A 17,835-nucleotide genomic window follows, 5' to 3' on the forward strand; every position below is an offset into this window, starting at 1 on the left:
TTATATTTATGACTGAAATTGACAGGGAATTGGTATTTGGATCCTACCATTGAGCTAAAAGGTCTAAGATCATCAATAACAATATGTTACTCATCAAAAGTAACATGTTGTGAAATGTACAAAGGTTTGTGGGAAGTAAGGAAACATCAATATCCCTTTGAAACATTATCATAGCTAACAAAAATGCAAGTCTCTTGCCATACAGTAATTCAGATGGGGAAAGTCTTTCAGATGACAATATATTTAAAGCCTCAATTAACATACTCATAGAAATCTTTTTATTCAACAATAGAATCAAACCCATTTCAATGATAAAAAGGTGTTTGTGTTCAATAACCCTATTTTGTTTGGCACAAATTTTGATGGTGAATGCACTCTCATCACCTAAATAAAATTGAAATTCATCACTCCCTAAAATACTAATGTATGCATTAAAGAATTTTTTTCGTATATAAGTCTAGGAACTGAAATATAATATTGAAAGAAACAAAGACTGTAATTAACAGCTATGAGGATTGAAAGAAACATAGGCATATATGAAAACTCAAATACTCAGATTACGGTTTAAAACATGACTTTTGACTGGATTGTATTGTTTGCAAGATGTAGTGTGAAAGCATGGATATGAGAGGACAAAGTTTGATCATTCTCTTGATGAGAAAGGGATCAAGCATGATATGCTTTAGATCTTTTAGAACTTGACATCAATGTTACAGACTCCAACTCCCATAATGTAAGTACCAAAAGACATCATCAAATATGTCAGTTCATGCAATCACCTAAATTACATAATACTGGGATTCATCAAGTCTACTCGAATTTAAGCCAAAAAATATAAAGAGAACAAACACAATTACCGTTGCATCAGCACTGAGAGGCAAACAGACCATAGACAAACTAGACAATGAAGTTCCATTGTTCACAGTATACACACACTTTTACGTGCTCAAATAATATAATCTGACCACTCTGATATAAATGAGGTATGATCCATAGATTCCCCTGGCACATCCTCATGCCTTGCTGGCTTTTCCTTTCCTCCTACCAACCTCGCTGGATTGCCCACCGCCGTTGTCCTTGGTGGCACATCAATCAACACCACTGATCCTGCCCCAATCTTCGCCCCTTCCCCAATTTTCACATTACCCAAAATTGTTGCTCCAGCTCCAATCAAAACTCCATCTCCAATCTTAGGGTGTCGATCACCTCCGACTTTCCCAGTACCACCAAGGGTGACATGGTGGAGAATTGAGACATTGTTTCCAATAACAGCTGTCTCCCCTACAACAACACCAGTCGCATGATCAAAAAGAATGCCCTTGCCAATCCTAGCAGCGGGATGAATGTCCACAGCAAAAACATCAGCAATGCGTGAATGTAAGGCCAAAGCAAGAGGCCTACGGTTGTGCTGCCAGAGGTTGTGAGCAACACGGTGAGCTTGACATGCAAGGAAGCCCTTGTAGTTGAGGAGACAGTGGGCAAATGAAACACAAGCTGGGTCCCTAAGACGAGCAGCGCGAAGGTCAGCAACAGCAGCAGAGCAAAGGGAAGGGTCCGAAGCAAAGGAATGCAAGAAAAGGTCATAGAGTAGAGTGGAAAGAAGTGTGGAAGAGCAGAGTTTATTCCCTAGGTGGAAAGAAAGGGAGCGTTCCAAGGAGGAGTGTGACAGTATAGTAGAGTAAAGATAGCTTGCTAGTGCTGGCTCAGCTTCTGCATCACGCCTCGCCTCTACCTTTATATGATCCCACAACCAGGCACATTCTTCATTTTCAATGGTCAGCGACAATGCTGGTGTTGTATAAGAAATTTCACTTGCCGGCATCACTAACAAGTTGTGCTACTGAGGTGCTGACAATATTTAAGAGTAGATCTAGGAGCAACATGAATATGAGAAAATAGAGGAACAAAAGTCATTGGATAAAACATCAATAAACATAAAAGGTTAGAATTTCTGAGCCATCAGAAATACTGTATGGAGACCTTGAAAAAACAAAAAATAAAAAGGACAAGTAAAAGAATGTGGAAAACGAAAATGAAGATTTTTTATCCCAAAATATGCTGAAACTCTAGCGAGTTCTGTCAGAAGGAATAAGAGCTTCAGAAATCCAAATATTATGGACAAAACGTCTACATCTAATACAAGCAAACATTTTGCAAAATATCCCCAAAATCACCATGGAGATAAAACTCTCCTCAACTATCCCCATTTACCTCAACTATACAAAAAGTGGGCATTGGTCCTGGAAAAAACGACCATATGTTTTAAACCAACCTTTATACCAGCAAACAATTGTTTTTTTACCATTACTCTTTCTGTTTCATAGTATGAAGGGTCATGTCAAAAGAAAACAAGAAAAAGTAAAGATGAATCATAAACAGGCTTGATGAAAAACAATAACCAGATATGTTCCAAGTAACATCCATTACAAGAAATATTAAATTGAATTGAACTTCTTCACTACATGTTTAAACTGAAAAGATATTGTAAAAAAATCAGTAGAAGATCATTTTGGTCATTTGACCTTAGCTGTAATTTCAGGAGATAATATTATATTGTTCAGCATGTTTAAATTTATTTGTAGTAAAAATTTCATGTAATTTTGGTTAGTCTCTAAATAGGGGTAGTTTTTGTCTAACACTAAGTGAATAAGAAGAAGCAGTGGTCATGCTTGACCCCCCTCCAAAGCAGTTTCTCTCAAACGCTCCTCTCTTTCCTCTCTCTCAATCTCTCCCCAAAACTATCAATTTTCACTCATTTTTCATCATGGTATCAGAGCTTTAGGTTCTGGAATCAAGCCTTCTTGTTCTATTTTCTTCCTCTTTTGAAGCCAGCAAGTTCAGAAAAGGGTTTTTTGAGGTTTGGTCTTGACTGGTTACAAAAAAAAATAATTTTTCTCATCCTTTTCTGCCAAAACCTTACTATTAGGTACAGTCTAATGCTGGAATAGAGTCCTAGAGGATTTTTTTGCTACAGAAAACTCCCACTTTTTTCTGGTGCGCAGCCCAAGTAAGGGTTTTTTTTGCTTGCATCACCCCCTAAGAAGGTGACGTCAGCCCTATTTTCTGCATGATCTACAACAGTTGTAGATTTAAATCATATATTCTGGTTGTTTTTGGACAAATTGGGTGTTTTGTGCAAGTATACCTGTAAACCCTATTTTTTTAAGGAGTGGGGCCCACCTACCCCCTATGCATCTATCTTGTTACTGAAGCTTTATTTGGTTGATTGTGGTTGTTTATATTAGGAATTATACGCCCTAATTCCCAACTAACGAGAGTAATAATAATAAATACAGAAGAAGAGAAGAAAACAAGCACGAAGAACACAAGATTTATACAGGTTCGCCTCAAAGTAAGACTACATCATGTTTTCCACTGTTGCAGTAATCCACTATTAAGATGAAATAGTTTACAAGAAAAAATGCACACACTCGTGTTTTTCTCTAACCTCTCTCAGCCACAACTGATGATCTTACTCCAGGTGATAAAACCCTAACAACGGCACCCCCAAATATAAAGAGGAAATCAGGGCAACCGGACAATAAGTGTGAAATCCCCAAACTACCCTTAATGAAACAGCAGTCAATATATCGTGGATCTAGAGGGGGTTCCGCCCCCTTCCAACCACACGGCGACCTTACCGGGAAGGTCGATCCGCGTATCGACTCAGCGTAAGGCGTTAATTAGGCTCCACAACTTAACGGTTTAGTAACAAATATGGCAGAATATGGTGAAGTTATTACCCCCTCCAGAGAATCTGGTAGTCCCAAGGGAAATGATACAATTATAATTACTTCCGAAAGATTAATTAGTCAAAATTATCTTGCTTGGTCAAAATTTGTTCAAATATTCCTTAAAGCTAAGAAAAGACCAAGTTCATTAGAGATGATCCCCTAGACCCACTGAATGATGACTAAGAAGTTGGGGATAATTAAGTGATGACTTGGTTGCTTAATAGTATTGATTCCAAAATCAGGAATCAAACTATGAATTGTGACACAACCAATAAGATGTGGGTCTCCTTAGAGTCTATTTATGCTCAAGAGAGTAATCTATCAAGGGTATATGAGTTATATGACAAGATGTTCAGCTTCAAGCAAGGTCAACGATCTGTCACAAAGTACTATAGTGAGTTAATTGGCATACTAAAGGAGATTTCTGTTTTTCACCCCTTCACTACTGATACGAGGGAAACTAGAAAGCAACATGGATAAGTACACATTGCCAAGTTTTTGGATGGATTAGGACCAGAATTTGATGTTGTCCGAACACAACTTCTGGCTTTTGAGGATGTCCAGTCTCTCTCTACTGCATATAGCAAAGTTTTGTGCGCAAAATCTGTCGTTGTATCATAGGGGGTAAAAATGTTACAGGTGTTCCTATGTCTACACTAAACACTTTGGGATTCATAGAAGTTTTTAAAGGTAAAGGTAGTGGTACAAGGGGTAGAGGAAGAGACAGTCAAGGCAAAGGTTGAGGTCGTGGTGATAATAGGTAGGATAGAAAATGTACCCATTGTGGATGGACCAACCATTTTTCTGGTAAGTGTTGGACCAAATTTGGCAAACCTACATGGGCAAATTCTCTTAGTCATGAGACTGCAGAGAATCCCATAGTGCACATCGTACTTGGAGCAATCGAATGAGATGCAACAGCTAGTTCAACGTATGGCACAATTGACTATTGCTTCTACTTCAGCATCCGTGGCTCAGACTTCTACTCCTACAGCTACCCTGGTTATCTCAGGCACATCAGCTCTACATGTGCGTCCTTTCTCTACCTGGATTCTTGACTCAGGTGTCACTACTCACATGTCAGGTATGTCTTCATTATTCTCTGAGCTACAAGAGTCTCCTACGATTAAGCATGTCACCTTAGCTGATGGATCCATATCCTCAGTTCAAGAAATGGGTACATTAGTTCCATCATCTTTTTTGACACCCCAATCTGTACTTTTGTTCCCATATTTCCTTTAAACTTATTGTCCATTAGTCAACTCACAAAATCCATATCCTCAGTTCAAGGAATGGGTACATTAGTTCCATCATCTTTTTTGACACCCCAGTGTATACTGTTTGTTTCCAAATTTCCTTTAAACTTTGTCCATTAGTCAACTCACAAAGTCTATAAATTGTCATGTCACTTTTAATCATTCTTATTGTGTTTTTTAGGATCTCACAACGAGGAGGACGATTGGTTCCGCATGTGAGAGAGATAGGTTATACTATTTGGAGAGCCACTCACAACACTCATTATAGGTATTACATTCTAACAACACACCTTTAAAGTGGCATCTACAGCTAGGTCATCCCTCCCCTACGAAGTTGGTTCATCTTTTACTTGCATTTATCATTTCATTTCAATGCGAGTCATGTCAATTGGGCAAGAATCACCGGACACATTTTCCTCTCAGTCAATCTAGAAGCAATCGTTTATTTGACATCGTGCATTCTGATGTTTGGGGTCCTTATCCTATGTCTAGTATTTTTAGTTTTAAGTATTTTTTGTCTTTCATTAATGCCTTTAGTCGATGTTCTTGGGTGTATCTCCTACGAGAGAAATCTGAAGTATTTGATATGTTTCAACTTTTCTTTAATGAGATAAACACACAATTTGATACTTCAACCTAACAATGGTTAGGAATTTATGAACCAGAAATTTGATTTATTCTAGCAGAGTAAAGGGATTGTACATCAATCCTCATGTGTTTTTACTCCACAACAAAATGGAGCAGCCAAGTGTAAGAATAATCATCTATTGGAAGTCGCACCCACGCACTATGATGTTTCACATGAATGTCCTAAAATCTTATTGGGGAGACGCGGTTCTTACTGCCTGCTTCCTCCTAAACAGAATGCCTCCTTCGTTTTGGGAGGAAATACCCCTTTACAGTTACCATCTGACACCTTGTTTTCGTTGTTTCCTCGAGTATTTGGATATGTTTGCTTTGCACATGTTTTTGGTCCTTCTAGGGATAAATTATCTCCCGGTGCAGTAAAATATATTTTCTTGGGATATTCTTGTACTCAAAAGGGGTATAAATGTTTTTGTCCCTCTACTAGAAAGACATTATATCCGCTGATGTCACATTCTTTGAGAACACTCCATTCTATTCGTCCGTCTCTACAGATGAACCTCCATGTCTTACAATTCCAGATATTGTTGTACCTATTATGGAGGAGGATGTTCCTATTCCTCCTAATGCTACTATAGGAAAACAATCACAAGCATATTAGAGACAACTCTTGCCCACACATAAGATCTCAAATCCTCCTCTCACATTGGCTCCTGAATCCTCCTTGCCTGTTGATCCTAAGTTAAGTGACTTGCACCTTCCTATTGCTATCCGAAAATGTGTTCGTAAAGGTAAAATGTATCTATTGTCTCACCTTGTTTCTTTTAATTCCTTATCTGATCGTTACAAACACTTTGTTTTGTCATTGTCCTCTTGCACTACTCCTTCTGTGCAAGATGATAAGTTGTCTCCTCAGTGGAAGAAAGCCATGGATGTTGAGGTGCATGGGTTCTATGTAACTTGTCGTCGAGTACTACAGTGGTTGGATGTCGTTGGATATACAAGGTTAAGTACAAAGGAGATAGCTCCATAGAGAGGTACAAGGCAAGATTGGTTGCAAAGGGGTACACATAGACTTATGTTGTTGACATGTTCGAAACTTTTTCCCCAGTTGCCAGATCGTCCACTGTACAAATTTTAATTTTTGTGGTTGTAAATCAACGATGGTCATTATCCCAGTTAGACATAAAGAATACCTTCTTGCATGGAGACCTACATGAAGAGGTGTATATGGAGCAACCTCTCAGGTATGTTGCTCAGGGGATATGAGTAAATTATGCAAGCTCATGAAGGCCATATATGGTCTAAAACAAAGTCCTAGGGCGTGGTTTGAAAATTTCAGCCAGATAGGTATGTCTATTGGCTTCTCTTGAAGTTACTATGATCATTCTCTTTCCATCATGAAGCGTCAGAGTGAAATTGTGGTCTTGCTTGTATATGTTGATGATATTATCTTGTCTGGTAGTGACGAAAAAGGCATTAAAGAAGTTAAAATGCATTTAGTCAAACATTTTCAAACAATAGACCTAGGAAACCTGAAGTATTTTCTAGGTATTGAAGTGGCTAGAAGCAAAGCTGGTTTGGTACTAACTCAAAAAAAGTATGTCACAGACATGCTGCATGAATATGATTTGTTGGGTGTTAAACCAGCAAAAACTCCTATGGAAGTTGGCCATGATCTCTATAGTGAACAAAGTGAATAACTTAAGGAAAAGACAATTTATCGTCTCTTAGTTGGTAAGCTCATCTATGCTACAATAACACATCTCAATATCTCATTTGCCGTAAGTGTTGTTACCAGTTTATGGAATGCCCACAAAAGGTTCATCTGGAGGCTGCATAAAGAATATTAAGGTACTTAAAAAAGGTCATTTGGTAAAGGATTGTTCTTTAAATCTCAAGATCACCTGAAAATAGAAGCTTTTTCTAATGCTGATTATACGGGTCAAAACTTGATAGAAAATCTACCACAGGCTACTATGTATTCCCGAAAGGTAATCTTGTTAGCTAGAAAAGTAAAAAACAAAATGTTGTAGCCAGGTCAAGCGCTAAAGCTGAGTATAGAGTTATGATTCATACAGTCAATGAATTGATGTGGGTGAGATTTGTGGTCAAGGAGTTTAACCTACAGAAAGATGAACCCATGACCATGTACCACATAACCATGCAGACATATTTATTGCTAGAAGTCTGGTGTTCCATGAAAGAACCAAGCATATTGAAGTTGGACTGTCACTTTATTTAGGATGCGGTGATGAAGAGGGAAGTTGTCACTCCATACGTTAAATCCAATGATCAAGTGGCAGATATATGTACTAAATCTCTTAGAAGACGTGAATTTGAATATTTTTTTTGGGGCAAACTAGGCTCATGGATATATATATGCTCCAGCTTGAGGGGGAGTGTTAAAAAATCAACAGAAAGACATTTTGGTTATTTTACCTTAGCTGTAATTTATGGAGATGATATTATATTGTTTAGCATGTTTAAATTTATTTGAGTACAAATTTCACGTAATTTTGGTAAGTCTATTGGGAGATATAAGGGCTTATGTAAAATGTAACTAAATAGGGGTGGTTTTTTTAATTGTTTAACACTTGAGTGAATAAGAAGAAGCAAGGGTCATGCTTGACCCCCATCTAGAGCAATTTCTCTAAGGCTCTCTTCTCTCTTTCCCTCATTCTCTCTCCAAAACTATCAATTTTCACTCATTTTTTATGAGATATTTTGCCAGATCCAAGACAAAAATATGTCATTACAATTACTATTATGAAAATATCGTAAAAACAAAATCCATTACTACTGCAGAAAATACATATCAGGTATGAATTCTCAAATAGAAAAGGACAAATTTGCATTGCCATTACAATAAAACAAAAAGAAAATCAGGAAAATACAAACTCATCTCCTCTTCCGCTAGAATTATCGGATTCCCTGACCTCATTATAATCCAAAACTAAAGCAAAGAGAAGCCACAAATGCACAATCAATTGCTGCCGTTACTTTTCAGTTTTTTGTTGAGGTCTATCCCGTAGAGGTACTCAAAAGTGATCGATTTCTAGGTTTCGTCGTAAACCTAATTGGTTACTTCCTATTACGTAAATCACTAGTTCAAACCACACTCAAAGGTAGGGCATTTCCCATCGATATAAGAACCTCTGTACCAGAAACAACGGTATCTCCAATTATAGCCCCTCTGGATAAACAGGACAAACTCGCCTCACCATTACAATAAAACAAAGAGGAAATCAGGAAAATACAAACTCATCTCCTCTTTCACTAGAATTATCGGATTCCCTAACCTCATCATAATCCAAAACTATAGTAGAGAGAAGCCACAAATGCCTGAACTGGTTGACCGAATTGAGCCAAGAACAAAATCATTTGGGGTGATAATGTTTAAGGCAGAGACATCAATGCAAATGTTTGGCTCTAGATACACCTTGATGTCTCTGAAAGTAAAGTCTCCTAATAAAGAAGTTTGTGAAAGTGAATTCTCCTAAGCAATAGTCACTTGGAAATCAAAATATCCTACTAGAGCTAATCAATTACTGATTAATGTGAATTATTGATAATTTTCGAGGCAGTAATACATAACTTTTACCAATAACAAAGTTGCAATAACAAAATATTTCAAAAACCAAACGCTAACTACTAGGGATGGCCATGGGTCCATTTAAATGAGGAACCAAGTCAAATTTTGGTGGGGATGGGAGGGTAGGGATAGGGAGAGGAGAAAAACCCTGTGTAGGTTTGGAGTGACAATGGGAAAACCAACCAACAAGGTCTAATTACATAGTTGTTCCTCAAAAAATTTACAAATGATACATGGATTTAATTAAAAAATGACAATTTTTTAAAATGTTAATGGTCCAATTAATTGATTATTGATTTTGTGTAATTTTAATAATTTTATTGTTTTTATTCATTATATAATTGTTTTTATATATATTTGTAAATTTTAAAATTAGTTATATAGTTATGCAAAAGATGGAATGTGCTATGGGCTAAAGCAAGGATTGGTTGGGGATATGAAGACGGGGAGGGACAAGGACGTGATTGAATTTTCAACCCCGCCAGGGGCTTTAAGGGGATGGATTTTTGGGGTCGGGTTCAGCATGCACCGAATTGTTCAGACACCACCTGTGGACAAGGTCAGGGCAATAGCGGACAAGGCCGAGATAGTTCAGGTCGTGGTAGAGGTAGAGGTAAAGGAAGAAGTGACAGAAGGTGCACACATTGTAGGCGTACCAAACACTTTTCAAATAAATGCTGAAAATTTTGGTAAACCAGCATGGGCGAATTCTAGTGTCACTGTACTCGTGTGGGAGACATTGTATATGGTGCTTCTGAATGAGATACAGCAATTACTCTAGAGAATAGAACAATTGACTTCCTCCTCTATGTCCATACCTTCATCCACCTTGTTACCTAAAGTCACTTTGGTAAATTCAGGTGAGTCTGCTTTGCAGGTTGTGTTTAGAGTCTAGATGGGTTATTGATTCCAGTGTGCCATCACATATGTCAAGCATATCCTCGTTATTTTTTAATTTGAGTAAATCCTCACCTTATAAATAAGTCATCCTTGCATATGGCTCCTCCTTTTCTGTTAGTGGAGTAGGCTCCATCCACTTACACCCTCATTCCCATTAGCCTTAGTTATATTAGTCCCTAAATTTTCTGTAAATCTTCTATTTATAAGTCAAATTACAAAACCTTTAAATTGTTCAGTGACCTTTTATCTTACTTATTGTGTTTTTTAGGACCTCCAAATGAAAAAGGACGATTCGTTCAGGGCATGAGAGAGATGGACTTTATCACTTGCAGGGTTTACACAATATACTTTTTCATCACTCCATGTAGATGGTACACTCTTCCAGTGGCATCTTCGGCTAGCTCATCCTTCTCCTAGAAAGATCTCTCAATTATTTTCTGTTTTGCCATCTAGATCTGAGTTTCATTGTGAGTCTTGTAAATTAGGGAAGCACCGAATAGCATCTTTTCCTTCCAATCAAATTTCTAGTAGTAGTCTCTTTGAAATAATTCATTCAGATGTGTGGAGACCATATCCTGTTACTAGTAATTTTGATTACAAGTATTTTCTGTCATTTATTAATGACTTTAGTACGTTTACTTGGGTGTATCTCCTAAGAGAGAAATCTGAAGTTTTCAATGTATTCTTAACATTTTACAATGAAATAAAAACACAATATGGTGCTTCTCTGTATATTCGACGTAGAGATAATGTTGAGTTCATGAATTATAAGTTCATTTCTTTTTGTCAGTCCACCGGTATCATTCATTAGTCTTCTCGTGTATACTCCTTAGCAAAATGAAGTTACAGAAAGAAAAATGTGTGATTTGCTTGAACTTGCACGCACTATTTTGTTTCATATGCATCTTCCTACGACTTATAGAGGTGATTTAGTTCTTTTTGCTTGTTTTCACATTAACAAGATGTCTTTCTCAGTACTTGGAGGAACAGTTCTAGTCCACATTTAAAAGCCTAATATTATATTGTTTCCCATATGCCCTCGTGTTTTTGGATGTGTATACTTGTGCATGTGTTTAGTCTTATAGTTGAAGAAAAATTCTATTTCATAATTTAATGCCTAATATTAAATTATTTCCTATATGTCCTTGTGTTTTGGATGTGTGTGCTTTGTGCATGTGTTTGGTCCTATGGTTGATAAACTTTCACCCAAAGCCATTAAGTGTGTTTTCTTGGGTCACTCGCTCACACAAAAGGGGTACAATGTTATTGTCCATCTACAAGGAACACTTTTGTATTCTCTGATGTTACATTTTTTAAGACACTCTTTTCATCGTTTGTTCCCTTGCTCATTCCTCCACTTCACTCAATTCATGTTGCTCCTAATCCTATGGAGGACGCTCCTAGCCCTATGGCATTAGTTGAAGCATCCAAACCATTACAAGTTTACTAGCACAAAAAATATACTAAGACACCACAAAAGGCTCTCTCTCCACCACCTAAGTTGCCATCCTCTCAATCTGAAGATCCTGAAGAAAGTGACTTACATGTTCCTATTATTGTCGGTAAAGTTGTTCATACATGTACTCATTATCCTATTTTTCAATTTGTTTCATTTGATTTTTTATCTGGGTCTTTTAAAGAGTTCGCTATATCATTGTCTTCGTGTACTATTCTTCCTCAGTACAAAAGGAATTGTTGTTAGTATGGAAAGAGGCTATGGATGCAAAGATGATTGCTCTAATTGATAGAGGAACATGGACATTATGTGATTTGCCCCTTGGTGCTACAATTATGGGTTGTCGTTTGGTATATATGGTGAAGTATAAAGTTGACGAATCAAGTGAAAGTTATAAAACTCGCCTTGTTGCTAAAGGATATACCAAACCTAGGGGGGTGATGTTTTGAGACATTTTCTCTTGTAGCAAAATTGTCTTTTGTTAGGATTCTTGTTTCAATGGTAGTGACTAAGGCATAGCCTCTATTCAATTACACATTAAAAAATACATTCCTATATGGGGACTTGGATGAAAAGGTCTATATGGAGCAACCTCTTGGGTATGTTGCTCAAGGGGATATTAGAAAGTTGTGTAACTTGAAAAAGGTAATTTATGGCCTTAAGCAAAGTCCCAAGGCATGATTTGATAAATTCAACAAAATATTTATGTCTTTGAACTTCTCTAGAAGTTAGTGTGACCATTCATTATTTGTATTAACCAAACATACCAATATTGAGGTGCTACTTGTCTATGTGGACTATATATCTAGGAGTGATAAGCAAGAGATTGAAGAGGTAAAAGCACATCTTGCTAGACACTTCCAAAACCAAGACTTAGGGTCACTGGAGTACTTTTTGGGGATTAGGTAGCCAGAAGTAAAGCAAGAAATTTTTTTACACAAAGGAAATACATGACTGATGTGCTGCAAGAATATGGCTTAAGGTCATACTTCGAACGCCAGGTCTTCATACTTCCAAGTAAGAAGGAGGTGTTTTTAGATCAATAGATGGATAAAAAGTTACCAGGTTTGACTCAAGAAGGAGATAAAAAATAATTCCTTTATAAACATAAAAATTGAGGAAACTTAAAAAAAAAAAAAAAAACTCCAATTAGAAAGTTTTGAGATGAAACATAACAATAGAAATTTTCTAAAAATAGACTTCTTATATGAGGCAATTACTTTTTAATACAACTTGACCAATTTGGAAAAAAAAAATTGATAGAGACGTTTTGGAATAAGGGTTTTTTATCACAATAATATTTAGAATTTAGAATGAGGAAATAACACTTTCTAAATCAAAATTTTCAGACTTTGTCAAAAAGGAAACTAAACTTATATAGAGAAAGACTTCTCTTCAGGAAACTAATGTAATGTGAGATCAATGAAAGGAAAACCTTAAGGAAGGAAAGATATTCAAGTTGGTAAAATTTTGACTAGAAATTGAAAACAAATAAGAAACTTAATCAAGATTAGCAACTCAAAAAGTAAAGAAAAAATTGGCTTAAATTCAGATTTTTGCATGCAACAGGCTATCAACGTGACATTTGATTCTTCCAATGTGGATATCTCTCTCTAGAAAGATTGGATTGAGAAAAGGCTTAGTGAGATAGAAAGTAGACTCCTAGAGCTTTCTTTTGAGATAGAATTCTCTATATAAATTTTTTGTTGGTACAAAGTGTGCAGAAAGTTGAGGCTTTATGTTGCTACTCGAAACTTTTTCTACTGCTTGACCTTTGCTTGACCTTTGTTGCTGTCGATTTCTCTTTGTAAAAAAATTTCGATTGAAAAAATTCTTTTTGCATGGAAAACTAGACTCAAAGATCATTCTGATAGTATATAATTTGCTGTATGAAAAATAATGATAAGAGAGAGTGAAATCCAACGAAAAATAGGAATACGGAAAGAAGTAGACCAAAGGGAAAAACGAAACTCTTCTTTCTATCTTGTCCTTTTTCTTCTTCTTCTTCTTCTTCTTCTTCTTCTTCCTCCCTTCTTTCTTCATCTTCTTCTATTTTTCCATGTCAGATCTTTGCCCGCTCTAATACCATGTTGACTTCTAGGGCCTTCACGGAAGACTTTCAAAAGAAACATTCCTCACCAACTGACTTGAGCGATAGGGGCCTAGCACTATAGTTGTAGAAGCAATCAGCTGGACGAAGATCTCCGGTACATGCTGTCGGCACTGGAATATGAATGTTGGCTTACTTCAACCCCTCTTCAAAGGTAAGTCCTATTGTGAGTAGCAAGACTAGCACATCCACTCATTTTATTGTTCTAAGAGGGGTAAGAGCATAAGCAGAAAGAGATGACCAATCCCCCAAAGTGATTATGTCTTTTGTTATGAGGGTTTCCAGAGACAGTTTATGTGGAACAGCCTACAGGGTCTGAAGGAAATAAGAGGAACTGATATGTGTGTTGACTCAATAAATTAATATACGGGCTGAAACAATTATCTAGATCTTCATTTCAGAAATTTCATGATGTGTTTCAGAAATATGGACATCAGATTGTAGTGTTTCATCATTCTCTATATATCTGTAAACAAGGCAGCATAGTTATTCTCATATTGGTTTATGTAGATGACATAATCATGATATGAAACAACAATAAATTTATCCAACATTTAAAGATGTCACTTAGAGAACATTTCATATGACACACTTGGATCCTCTGCAATACTTCTTGGACATTGAGATCCACAAATAGATTCAGAAATTTGGCTTTCTCAACATATGTACACCATGGCTTTACAACTGCAAACCAGCCTCAACCCCTTGTGCATTGAACTGTAATTTACCAAGTTCTATGGATACACAGTAGGCTTAGTGGAAAACCATCAAACTCTAGCAGGTGCATTACAACAGTTAACCTTGAATCACCAAACATAACCTTTTTCGCCAACCAGGTAGGCCAGTTTAGGCATTCTCCTTGGTGAAAACTCTTCAAAGCCTTGAAGCGTGTATTCTGCTATGTGGAATGGACCAATTGTTATGGGATCATTCTACATATTTGCAGCCCTTCATCTGTGGATTTATAAGACAATTAGTTGGATATTTCCATTTTGATTGGGCAGGTGATATTTGAACTAGACACTTCGTAAGTGGTTATTGCATGTACTTTAGATTTAATCATTTCATAGAAAAATGTAAACAATGCACAATCGCCCTTTCAAGCACAGAAGCTGGCCACAACCACCACCAAGATGATTTGGATACATCAGTTGTGACACCATATTCTTGGGAGCTGCACTCAATCTTTACTTTAAGACCATAATTGAAGACTCTGGGCTTGGCCAGTTAATCCTCTCCACTAAGATCAACCCAAACACATTGAGCTCGATTACCACTTTGTCAAAGAGAGCTAATTCTGGTGAACTACAAACACAACACATTCCTGTGGATGATTAATTTGCTGACATTCTGACCAAGTCATTACCTACACAGAGCCATCATTGCTTGTGCACCAAACTTCAAGAAACACATCCATGTGCAGTTTCAGGAGGCATGTTAGAGATGATTCCGGGAAGGAATTGAACACGGAGACAGAAAGATTAGTAGTTTCCCATCCCCTATTATAACTGTAATTTATTGACATTATAGAAGAAAAACTGGAAATGAGAACCGTTACTCATTCAAGGAGTTTGCTCCTTATGGTGGAGTAGGATTTTGACACAAATTGCATAATTTTGCATATTTGCTAGTTTGTTTATGTGTGTGTGTGTGTGTGTGTGTGTGTGTGTGTTTTTCTTCTCACTAACTATAACAAAAAGAAGGATCGGTAATATTACATGAGACATCAGAACTATCAGATATGAAGTAGACAACAAAAAAACGAAATAGAACATAGTTGAATGTCCTTACTCTGTTCAATAACCTAAGAAGAAAATTCAAATTATTCCAAACAGCAAAAACCTCAATTCTGCAACCTCCTATCCTAAACTCACGAGTCTTATCCCAAAACCATGAAGAAAGGGTTACGGAAAGTGATCAGAAACAAATAAGAGAGAAACATTGAAAGATGACACATGCCTATAAAATAGAAGATGCCAGCACCACACATACAACATCACAAATGGATTGAAAGAACGAGGGGAGGATGAAGAGAAGAGAGCGAGAAAAGGTAGAAATTTGGGATAAGGCTTCTCCATTTTTCAAGATGAAGAATATGAGAGAATCCACAGTACCACCCCTTAGATGGGAATTTTTTTTGGGAGGTCTTGAGTTCAAGTCTCACCAGGGCTGTGCGTGTGAATGCTGAGTACATTCAAAATGAAAAGGTGTGTATGCTAAGCTGAGCAGTTCTAGTTCGAATCAATATAAAGGGAGGAGAAGAAGAGAAAAAAAAAAGCAGAGAAAATATCAATGAAGCAGAATGATACCTCTGACAGTGACAAGTTCGCCTTCCTCAGCATCACTGGAGTTGAGATGGGTATGGGAAGATGACAGGGTTGAGGATGAGTACCGAATCTTGAATGTTGACCAGTGTCTCGACCGTCCATTCTGATTTGTTGCTTTCAGTTGGGTCGACCATCAGATGGCGAATTGCCGGTGTACTCTCTCGAATCTGCTTCGGTGTTAACATCTATTTTCGAAAGTTGTAGCGTGTGCCTACGAAGTTGAGAGATCCTCATAAGTATAGACAACCTCTTAAGACAAATTTAAAACTCACATCAGGCCTTGTTAATACCCCTACCTGAAAATGTTTTTCCTACTTATAAGTTTAAAATCTTATTAAAGCCCTTCTATAAGATTTTCCTAATAGTTATTGAAATCACTTTCAAGGAAATAATAGAAAAAACATGTTTTGTATATTAGTGAATCAATGTGAACTGGGATTTGGGTGATACAAGTTATTAACCCTAGGTCAAGTAAAAAAATATGCTTAACTTGGTTGAGTCAAAAAAATTTAACCATGGTATTTTGACTTGGCAAGTAGACCGATGACTCGACCTAAACGACTCAATTTTGGGAAGGGGGTGTCGAATTGAGTCATAAAGCTCACCTTTCTATTATGGGACTCACCCAAGTTTCAGTTCGATTCAAAATTTTAAAAATCTTCTTTATTGTGCTTCCAATTCACTTATCAATTAATGTAGGTCTAATCAATATATTAAAATTTTTTTTGCTTATTCCCAACATTGGACGAAAATGCCAAGAAGGGAATATTTTAGCGACGAAACTTGAATCTTGTCACTACAAGATACTTTTTGTGATAAAACATGCATTTGTCACTAAAAGATATTATTAGTAATGAAACATGAATCTTTTTTGTTGTTTAATGTTGAAAGGCATCACTATAATTCACCAACAATGTTATATCTTATATCTAACCTTTAGCCACGAAGTTTGAGTCATCACTTAAGTCGATTTTCTTGTGCTCTAACTTACCCACTTATTTAGAATTTGATTATCAAGGATTTGTAGACATTAGAAGGTCTATTCGTGGCTAGATTCATTTTCATGCTCAAAGATGGTGCTATTTATTGGAGAGTAAGAAACATAACTTTGTATAGTAGTTAACCATGGAATTGGAATTTGTTGTACTGAACATTCCTTTAATGGAAGACTTAGTGAAATGTGTGGAGATATTTTATGATACTTCTACTATTACTATCACAAAGGATCCAAAATGTTACTTTCAAGGCTAAATATAATCCAAGAAAATTGTGTAATACTTCAAAGAAATAATAATTTAGTGCTTACCAAATGTCCATTTTGGAAGACATTGCATATCTACTTACCAAATGTTTGCTTGTAACTAGTTTGGTTGCAATGTTGGGAACATGAATTTAGTTTTATGTTGATGTATTGATTGTATATAATGATAATTGAAAGTAGTTATTAAATATTATCGCGAGGTCTAGCTTCCGTATTAGGTAGACATTTACACGTGTACATGTCACAAGAGGGAGTGATGGTTGAATTCTAAATTATTCAAATATATGGAATCGAGAGGGAACAATTTTCTTAGTGGCTAAGACTCACTCATGTGGAGTTTTATCTTGATTTTTTTAGGTTTTGAGACTTCAAGTATGGATAGTGAGTTACATTAATGTCCAATTTGTCTATTCGGTATTCATTTACGTGTTTATCTTGAAGGATCTTAACATGAATAGATATTACATACCTCGATCGATAGCCATGACCAAGCCAAAAGCATAGGACCATCTCTAAAGAAAATTTGGACTCTCAAATCACGATTTTGATCATGATCAATAGTCCAGATTATAACAAATATAAATTAGTCCCACCTTTCAAAAGAAATGACT

The 17,835-nt window shown here is 36.6% G+C and overlaps 1 protein-coding gene across 1 annotated transcript; it reads right to left on the reverse strand.

Moving 5' to 3' along the window:
- Positions 1-734: 734 nt before the first annotated feature.
- LOC137940682 (serine acetyltransferase 5-like) lies at positions 735-16,159 on the reverse strand. The gene is made up of 2 exons (XM_068785827.1): positions 15,946-16,159; positions 735-1,870 (listed from the first exon to the last, which is right to left on the reverse strand). The coding sequence occupies exon 2, from the start codon at positions 1,820-1,822 to the stop codon at positions 947-949; it is 876 nt and encodes a 291-aa protein (XP_068641928.1). The 5' UTR covers positions 1,823-1,870; positions 15,946-16,159; the 3' UTR covers positions 735-946.
- Positions 16,160-17,835: the final 1,676 nt, after the last annotated feature.

Source organism: Aristolochia californica, unplaced genomic scaffold (assembly GCF_029961685.1).
Source record: "Aristolochia californica isolate CCGP_79_NKW_82.1479 unplaced genomic scaffold, dmAriCali1.0.hap1 SCAF_10, whole genome shotgun sequence".
In the NCBI taxonomy this organism is placed as follows: Eukaryota; Viridiplantae; Streptophyta; class Magnoliopsida; order Piperales; family Aristolochiaceae; genus Aristolochia; species Aristolochia californica.

Coding starts and splice junctions, on each gene's coding strand:
- LOC137940682 (XM_068785827.1), bottom strand. CDS start 1,822: ATGCCGGCAAGTGAAATTTCTTATACAACACCAGCATTGTCGCTGACC.